A 9,490-nucleotide genomic window follows, 5' to 3' on the forward strand; every position below is an offset into this window, starting at 1 on the left:
CCTTAATCTCTGATCATAATCCATACTCTCTAAACCAGGCAGCACCCTGGTAAATCTCCTCTGTACCCTTTCCAATGCTTCCACATCCTTCCTGTAGTGAGGCAACCGGAACTGGACACAGTACTCCAAGTGTGGCCTAACCAGAGTTTTATAGAGCTGCACCATTACATCACGACTCTTAAGCTCTATCCCTCGACTTATGAAAGCTAACACCCCATAAGCTTTCTTAACTACCCTATCTACCTGTGAGGCAACTTTCAGGGATGTGTGGACATGTACCCCCAGATCCCTCTGTTCCTCCACACTACCAAGTATCCTGCCATTTACTTTGTACTCTGCCTTGCAGTTTGTCCTTCCAAAGTGTACAAAGTGACCATGATAGAGCTGGCTGTGCTTACAACACACTTATACACGAGAGAAAATCAGCAGGCGCTGGAAATCCAAGCAATGTGCACAAACTGCTGCAGGAACTCAGAAAGCCAGGCAGCATCTATGGAAAAGAGTACAGTTAATGTTTCAACCCGAAACATCGACTGTACGTTTCTCTACCATCACTGCCTGGCCTGTTGAGTTCCTCCAGCATTTTGTGTGTGTTGCTTACAACACATTTATGTTTCTTCCGATCCTGTGTATTGGAGCCTCTGAAACAGACGGTGATGCAGCCAGTCAGAATGCTCTCCACCGTACAGCTGTAGAAATCTGCTAGTCTTTGGTGACACACCAAATCACCTTAAACTAATGAAGTATAGTCACTGCCATTGTCTTCTTCGTGAGTTGCATCAGAACGTTGGACCTAGAGTAGACCTTCAGGATGTTGACACCCAGAAGCTTGAAGCTGTTCACCCTTTCCCTTCAGGCATTAGGGAGACCAACAGGATGGATGGGGATGGGTTTGTTGATGGCTCAGGATTCTCATCAGCGACACCGCTGATCTCCACCACATCCCCGCCAGCCACCATCATGAGCAGCAACAATGGGGTCGGCAGAGCAGAGCTGGGAGCACTGAGCAGACCCACTCACTCATTCAGTCCAGCGGGTTACACCAGGGTCCCCCGATGTACACTAGTAAATCCTAAACCCTCTGCAACTTCTCCAAGATGTGGAAGATCAAGTTCAAGTTTGTTGTCATTTCAGCGGCTTTATAAGACCATAAAATGTACGAGCAGAATTAGGCTATTTGGCCCGTCGAGTCTGCTCTGCTATCCGATCATGGCTGATCCCTTTTATTTTCCCCTCCTCAGCCCCACTCCCCAGCATTCTCTCCATTCTCTTTGATTAGATTATGAGGACACGCATGCATTAAGAGATGATACAGTGTTACAGTGTTTTTCCAGAATGATATCACAGAAACACATAACAAGCCAAGACTGAAAAACTGACAAAAACCACATAATTATAACATATAGTTACAACAGTGCAAAGCAATACCGTAATTTGATAAGAACAGACCATGGGCACGGTAAAGTCTCAAAGTCTCTCGAAAGTCCCATCATCTCACGCAGACGGTGAAGCTCCAGCCCTGCAAACCTGCCGATGCAGCATCCCGGAAGCATCCGACCACAGTCCGACTCCGGGTCCATCCGAAAACTCCGAGCCTCCAACCAGCTCTCCGACACCGAGCACCGAACACTATCTCTGCCGAGCGCTTCGACCCCGGCCCCGGCAACAGGCAATAGGCAAGGCCGAGGATTTGGGGCCTTCCCTCCGGAGATTCTCGATCGCACAGTAGCCGTGTCCAATCAAGAACCTATCAAGCTCTGCCTTAAACACACCCAACGACCTGACCTCCACAGTTGCCTGTGGTAACAATTCCACAAATTCACCATCTTCTAGCTAAAGAAATTTCTTTGCATCTCAGTTTTAAATGGACACCCTCTATCCTGAGGCTGTGCCCTCTTGTTCTAGACTCTCCCACCATGGGAAACATCCTTGCCATACCTACTCTGTCTTCAACACTTGAAAGGTTTCAATGAAACTTCCCCCTCATTCTTCTAAATTCCAATGAGTACAGACCCAAAGCTATCAAATGTTCCTTGTATGATATCCCTTTCATTCCTGGAATCATCCTTGTGAAACCCTTCTAAACCTTCTCCAATGCCAGCACATCTTTTCTTAGATGAGAAGGCCAAAACTGTTCACAATACTCGAGGTGAGGTCTCACCAGTGCCTTGTAAAGCCTCAGCATCGCATCCCTGCTCTTGTGTTCCAGGCCTCTTGAATTGAATGCTAACATTGCATTTGCCTTCCTCACCGCCGACTCTACCTGCAAGGACAAGGATGACCAAGTCCCTTTGCAACCCAGATTTATGGATTGCACATTTATTTCTACTACCAAGGTGCATTACCATGTGTTTTCCAACATTGTATTTAATTGCCACTTTCTTGCCCATTCTTATAATCTGTTAAGTCCTTCTGCATCCTACCTGTTTTCTCAACACTACCTGCCCCTCCACCAATCTTTGTAGTATCTCCAAACTTGGCAACTAAGCTATCTATTCCACCATCTAAGGTATTGATATACAGCATAAAAAGAAGCGGTCCCAACATCGACCCCTGCAGAACATCACTAGTCACAGGCAGCCAAACAGACAAGGATCCTTTTACTCCCACTCACTGCCTCCTACCAATCAGACAATGCTCTAACCATGTTAGTAACTTTCCTGTAATGCCATGGGCTCTTAACTTAGTAGGCAACCTGCTGTGTGGCACCTTGTCAAAGGCCTTCTGAAAGACCAAGTACACAGTGTCCACTACACCCTCTTTATCTATCCTACTTGTAACCTCCTTAAAGAATTCCAGTGAAGATTTCCCCTTAAGGAAACCATGCTGACTTTATCCTAAATGCTCCCGTGTTCACAAAGTACTCCATAACCTCATCCTTAACGATTGACTCCAACATTTTCCCAACCACTGAGGTCAAGCTAACTGGTCTATAATTTCCTTTCTGATGCCTTCCTCCTTTCTTAAAGAGTGGAGTGACATGTATACTGCTAAATGAAACAACATTCCTCTGCACCAAGATGCAGTACATATAACTCACACACACATAACACGTGAAGTAATATTATCACAAGTAAGTTAACAAATAGTAAGGTGCAATTACAACCTAAGTTTAAAAGTAAACAGTATAATAGAAACATAGAAAAACTATAGCATAATACAGACCCTTTGGCCCACAATGCTATGCCGAACACATACTTACCTTAGAAATTACCTAGGGTTATCCATAGCCCTCTATTTTACTAAGCTCCATGTACCTATCCAGGAGTCTCTTAAAAGACACTGTCGTATCCGCCTCCATCACCATCACCGGCAGCCCATTCCATGCACTCCACCACTCTCTGTGTAAAAACTTACACCTGACATCTCCTCTGTACCTACTTCCAAGCATCTTAAAACTGTGCCCTCTCGTGCTAGCCATTTCAGCCCTGGGAAAAAGCCTCTGACTATCCACACGATAAATGCCTCTCATCATCTTATACACCTCTATCAGGTCACCTCTCATCCTCCGTCGCTCCAAGGAGAAAAGGTCAAGTTCACTCAACCTATTCTCGTAAGGCATGCTCCCCAGTCCAGGCAACATCCTTGTAAATCCCTGCTGCACCCTTTCTATAGTTTCCACATCCTTCCTGTAGTGAGGTGACACTTCATACGTGATGAGACCCGCGTGGTGGCAGGGAGGTCAGTAGCCTCATGTCCTCGGGGGGAGGAAACCGTTTCCCATCCTAACAGTCCATGTCATAAAGATATAAAGAGGGTAGTGCCCAGATCTGAAAAATTTACCATTCAGGGATCTAATCAGCTTTAACTAAACTTTTGAGTTTAAGTACTCTTTTATACTCATGATGGAAAGGTAGGGCAGACTCGATGGGCCAAATAGTCTAGTTCTGCTCATAAATCTTATGGTCTATAAACCCCGCAAAACTACAGATGCGTTGTAACAGCCTCGGCCTGACACCTGGTATTTACAAGTCCCCCTCTTCCTGTAAAGTCACACAAAGATTACTGTCATCATAGCTTTGTACTTTTCCAAAGTGCAGTGCAATATCTCATTGCATCATCGGTAATTACAGCTGAAAATGAAATAGCTGACCTAAAGCATCCTGGACAATCCTCAGCAAACAAGAATGGCCAGCTCACATCAGCAAACACTCGGACAGGTGACCGAACACCACCTGGCTCAGGATTCCCTGTCTCCGCCTCAGATCCGATGGGAAGTTAGAGAGGGTGCAGAGAAAATTCCCCAAGGATATTGCTGGGACTGGGTTATGAGAGACTGGGTTCCCTGGAGCGAAGGTGGCCTTATAAAGGACTATAAAATCATGAAGAGTGCAGATAAGGTGGCTGATCGCAGTTTTTTTCCCCCAGGGTAGAGCAGTCTGAAACCACAGGGCACTGGTTCAAGGTGAGGGGGAAAAGATTTAAAGGAGAAAGTTTATTTTTCACCCAGTGCACAGTCTATATATGGTATGAGGAGGTGTTGGAGTAAAATTACAACATTCAGAAGACATTTGCACAGGTGTGTGAAAATTAGAGGGATATGGGCCAAATTCAGGCTTCAATAGGCCTCAGTCAGTATTGGTGAGATAGGCCAAAAGGCCTGGTCCCATCCTGCGTAGCCACCAACGCACCCAGTTACACCGCTCCTGCATTTCATTTTCACTCAACTGAAACACAAGCGTAGGTTTGACGGACTGAGGAGCTTTCTGATCAGAGTGAAGAGGGGAGCATCAGAGGCCCTGGATAAGCTGCCCAAGAGCCAGGACAGGGAGCTGGACGTGATTATGTTGATCAGCGTGCAAGCAATCCTGTGCTGTAACTACTTTACGGAGAATAGGGCCTTCCAGCAACCCCCTGGTTTAACCCTAGCCTGACCACAGGATCATTTATAATGACCGATTAACCTACCAGTTGGGATGCCTTTGGGCCGCTGTGCGAGGAAAGCAGAGCACCCTGAGGAAACCCACGAGGTCATGTTCACGCTCTCTCCCGGTTCAGCTCCCTGGCATGCCCTCCAGCACTATTCATCAAACTAGATTTGCTCCCCTGGTTTGATTGCTGACTAGGCTGTGAGTCATTGCAGCTCCCTGCGGGACAGGGTTGTGGTTACTCAGACTCAGCTGTACTCAGGGCCACTCTGGGGAAGACTTTGGAAACTATGTACAATGCAGAAGTGGCTTTGAGACCCATTAAGGAAAGCGATGTGATTCTGTTTTTTAATAAATCATATCTGCATTCTTTGGAGCAACTCACAAAGTGCTGGAGAAACTCCGCAGCATCTGTGGGGAAAATAGACGGTCGATGTTTCAAGTCAAACTCCTTCATCTAGACATTGAACAGTCCAAATGAAATATCCCTACCCAAAACATCGACAGTCCATTTTTCCCCACAGATGCTGCCTGACCCTGAGTTGTTCCAGCAGTCTGTGTTCTCCTCCAGATTTCTGTATCTGCACTCTCTCCTGTCTCCTCTGTGTCCTGCTGAGTTTAGGAGACTGAGGACCGATCATATGACTAGTGGGTATGACAGAGTAGATGTCAAGACATCCTCTGGCTAGGGGGTAAATTAGGGGGCGGTTCTTTAAAACCGAGGTGTGTGGGATCTTTGAGCCATGCACACTCTGCCGGGGGACCCTAATGGGTCGAGCAGCATCTGAAGGAGCAAAGGAATTGCTGACCTATCACGTCGAGACCCTGCATCAGCACTGTCCTGCACTGTGGTTTTAACCTTTACACGTTGACAATTTCCTTCCTAATTTTGGATGCTGCTCAACCCATTGCGTTCCTACAGCAGATTGTGCATGGCTCCGAATTCCATCGTCCGCAGTCTCTTGTGTCTTCGCGTAGGAACTTCTCGCGGTGTTTGGGGGGTGGGGGGGGTGGTAGGCAGATGCTCTGAATTTCTCTCGCCCAGTGGGCTGAGGAGGGTAAGTCACTGGGAGAATTTTAAAAGTCGAAGTCGACTTTATTGTTATTTGCACAAGTGCACGTAAACACAGGTGCAATAAAAAACCTATTTACAGGAGCATTACTGCACAGAACATCATATAAATGGCATTCACAAGATAAGCAAAAAAAAAAACTTGCACAAGAATGGTAAGCAACTTTTTACAAGTTAAGAACTGAGAGAATCCACTGTACCGAGGTGGTGGTTACGGTTGTGCAGGTTGGTCCAAGGACCGAACAGTTGAAAGGAAGTAGCTGATCTCGTGGGACCTCAGGTTTCTGTACCACCTCCTGCCTGATGGTATCTACGAGAAGATGGTGCGGTCCGGGGTGGTGGGGAACTTTGATGATGGCTGCTGCCTTCCGGGTGCCTCATCCCTTGTCCATAGTACAGATGGTGGGGGAGGGATGTCCCCGTGATGTGCTGGGCTGCATCCACTATTCTCAGCAGCTTCTCCCGTTCCTGATCATTTCTGCACCAGACCATGACGCAGCCAGCCAGGATTCTTCCAACAGAATTCAATCTTCTGCGAGTCTTGTGTTAGTGCACAGGAGTACTGTATCCTGGTCGCCTCATTACAGGAAGGATGAGGAAGCTTTAGAGAGAATGCAGAGGAGATTCCCCAGGACACATCCTGGATTAGAGAGAATGACTTATGAGGAAAGGTTGAGTGAGCTGGGGCTTTTCTCTTTGGAGCGAAGGAAGATGAGAGATGACTTGCTAGAGGTGCACAAGATGATAAAAGGCACAGATCGACTGGACAGCCAGAGACATTTGCTCAGGGTGGAAACAACTGATATGAGGGGGCATAATCTTAAGGAGTTGGGAGGTAAATCTATGGGATTGTCAAAGACAGGTTTCTTTTTACACACAGAGTGGGTGGTGCATGGAATGCACTGGCAGGGGTGGTGGAAGAGAAAGATACTGTATACTAGAGGCATTTAAGTGACTTTTAGATGGGTACATGGATGATAGAAACCTGAAGGGTGATGAGGGAGGGAAGTGTTAGATTGGGTCTGGAGTAGTTAAAGGGCTGGCACAGCGTTGTGGGCAGAAGGGCCTGAGCTGTGCTGTACTGTTCGATGTCCTGAGTGCACCCGTAGAGGTTGGAGTGAGGAAGACGAGGTAGATGGAGCCTGGGGACTTGGGGCTGCTGGGGAACAGACAGCGAAGAAACGTGTCCGACAGCGGATAGTATCGAACGGCGGGGGAGGCTCGCGGGGCTGAGCGGCCTCCTCCATCTCCTATTCTGTCTGTAGGTGAGCCGAGGGGCCGAGAGTGAAGCAGTGGCCGGGATTTGTTCAAGGAGGGAGGGGGTGTGGGGTGCAGAACGTGACTCTCCAGGGTTTACCTAAAGCTCTCGCTCTCCCCCCCTGCAGGTGACGGCGCCCCGCCGGCCAGCGCCAGCCCCGGCCCCGACCCCGACCCCGACCCCAGCAACGCTGCCTCGGCCTCGGGACCCACCGACCTGGAGTGTGCCATCTGCTTCTCGTCCTTCGACAATGTCTTCAAGCTGCCCAAGTTGCTGGCCTGCGGCCACACCTTCTGCCTGGAATGCCTGGCCCGCATCAACGTGTCCTCGGAGAACGTCAGCTCAGTGGCCTGCCCCTTCTGCCGGCACCCCACTCCGCTTCCTCCCGGCAAGGGGCTGCCCGCCCTCGACAACGACCGCTCCATCCTGTCCCACATGCCCTCGAGCATGCAGACCGTGCCCTCCATCCGCTTCAGCCGGGACAAGGGCCGGCTGTACACCAAGGCGCCGGAGCCCGGCTCCTTCCTCAAGCCCATCAGCAGCGTCAGTCTGAGCCTGGACGTGGGCCAGCCTATGCTGCGGGGCCGGGGGGGCCACAGCCTGTCCTTCCGCTCCAGCTGGTGCTACTACGTGGCCATCGTCTGCGTTGTGCTGCTCACCATCGCCCTCGTCTTCTCGGGCATCTTCATCTTCGTCATCGTTCCCTCCCTCACCAGCGGAGGCTCGACCGTGCTACGGAACGATACTGGCCTCCCAACCAGCTCCTCGGACCCCTAACCCTTCCCCCATCAACCCTAATGCGAGGCAGCCCCCACCTCCCGATTCCCCACCAGGGGCAAGGACTTCAACCCCAGCTCAACCGCACCTTCCCCCTTCTCCTCCTCCTCCTGCCCACCTCGGCCAAGTTACCGATCTTCTGAGTGCCAGCCATGCCCTCAGTCCAATCTGCAGCCCCACACCCCTTCCACCCGACTGGGACCTCTCCGAGAGAATCGACCGCTATTGAAGCAGAGGGATCCATGGACTGCCGAGTGTGTGTGGACCCCGGGGCCAGTGCCATGAACTGTCAGAGGGGAGCGGTGGCATGGAAGGAGGTGCCAGGCCCCTGGCGGGCAAAGGACTGCTTACCCTTGGAAGGGTTTCGACAGAGCAGGTGGCGACAGAGAGGTTCTGGGGAGGAAGTTCCAGAGCTTTGGACCCGGGGTATGGGGAGCTGAAGGCACGGGCACCTGTGGTGGAGTGAATCCAGGCTAGAAGAAGCAGAACTGGTGCTACTCAGAGGTCCCAATGGGGTGGCAGATGCAGGGACGAGTGAATGGGGGGTGTAGATGGAACGAGACTGGGTGAAGGGGGGAGGGGGCTCTGCATCTGGTGAGAGGGTATAAACATAGAGACAGGGGTCTCTGGGTTTGATAGACAGGGGTGAGACTGGTTAACACAAGGGTCACTAGGCCTGATCAGACAGGGGCCTCCATGTCTGATAGGACGTAGACTGGATGAGACAGGGATCTCTGAATCTGATGGGGTAAGGTGTGAGACTGGATGAGGCAGGGGGTGTCTGAGTAGAACAGGGAAGAAGATCATAGGGCTGATGACCCAGAGTGGGAGAAGCCCAAGCATTAGAAGCAAAATTTTGGAATCAATGTTTCTGACCAAGAGGTCTCCTGGTCCAGAGAGCATGAGGGCAGCTTAGATCACAGGGGAACATGGTGAAACATGCCAGTCAGAAGCCAGTATAAGAACAGTTGGAGAGCTTGCCAGGCTCTGAACATGGTGTGGTGGAAACAACCCATGTTACAGCGATGGAAACAGCCCATCTTGGCGAAAGAAGGGCATGGATTCCAACTGTTTATGGAGGACCGTTTACTTTTGGGAAGAACAACTCACATCAACAAACTCTTGAGGAACTCTGGTGACTCTGCTGACTACCAGGACTCTTAATAAAAAAAACTGCCAAAAGTAAGGACAAAGTTGAGACCCTGCCACACAGGGACTGGTTGAAAGACATAGACCATGAATTCCTTCTCGTTCTGGATGTATCGTCCCTTCCTTGTCACTCATGGGAGTTGACGTCTGAGCCTTCTCAACCTTTACCAACAGACACAGCCAATTCTCAGGAGACTCTCTGTACCAACGCTCCATCTGTCAATGGGTTCTGGACCAGATGACTTCCTGTTGATTGGGGTCTAGGTGATAGGATCTGGATTGGGGTGGACCCAGCTCGAGTTCACTCCTGGACTGCATCCAGACACTGATTTCCATTGGGGCCTTGTGCATCAGTCATTTGGGATT

The 9,490-nt window shown here is 49.8% G+C and overlaps 1 protein-coding gene across 1 annotated transcript; it reads left to right on the forward strand.

The window, feature by feature from the left end:
• The first annotated feature begins 876 nt into the window (after positions 1-876).
• On the forward strand, positions 877-8,515 carry LOC140198447 (RING finger protein 225-like). Its single transcript, XM_072259533.1, has 2 exons — positions 877-1,057; positions 7,326-8,515. Exons 1-2 carry the CDS (start codon positions 877-879, stop codon positions 7,973-7,975), a joined length of 831 nt encoding a protein of 276 aa, XP_072115634.1. The 3' UTR covers positions 7,976-8,515.
• Positions 8,516-9,490: the final 975 nt, after the last annotated feature.

This window comes from Mobula birostris, chromosome 5 (genome assembly GCF_030028105.1).
Source record: "Mobula birostris isolate sMobBir1 chromosome 5, sMobBir1.hap1, whole genome shotgun sequence".
Classification (NCBI taxonomy): domain Eukaryota; kingdom Metazoa; phylum Chordata; class Chondrichthyes; order Myliobatiformes; family Myliobatidae; genus Mobula; species Mobula birostris.

Coding starts and splice junctions, on each gene's coding strand:
- LOC140198447 (XM_072259533.1), top strand. CDS start 877: ATGGATGGGGATGGGTTTGTTGATGGCTCAGGATTCTCATCAGCGACA. Junction 1,058..7,325: donor TTACACCAGGGTCCCCCGAT/GTACACTAGTAA, acceptor CCCCCCCTGCAG/GTGACGGCGCCCCGCCGGCC.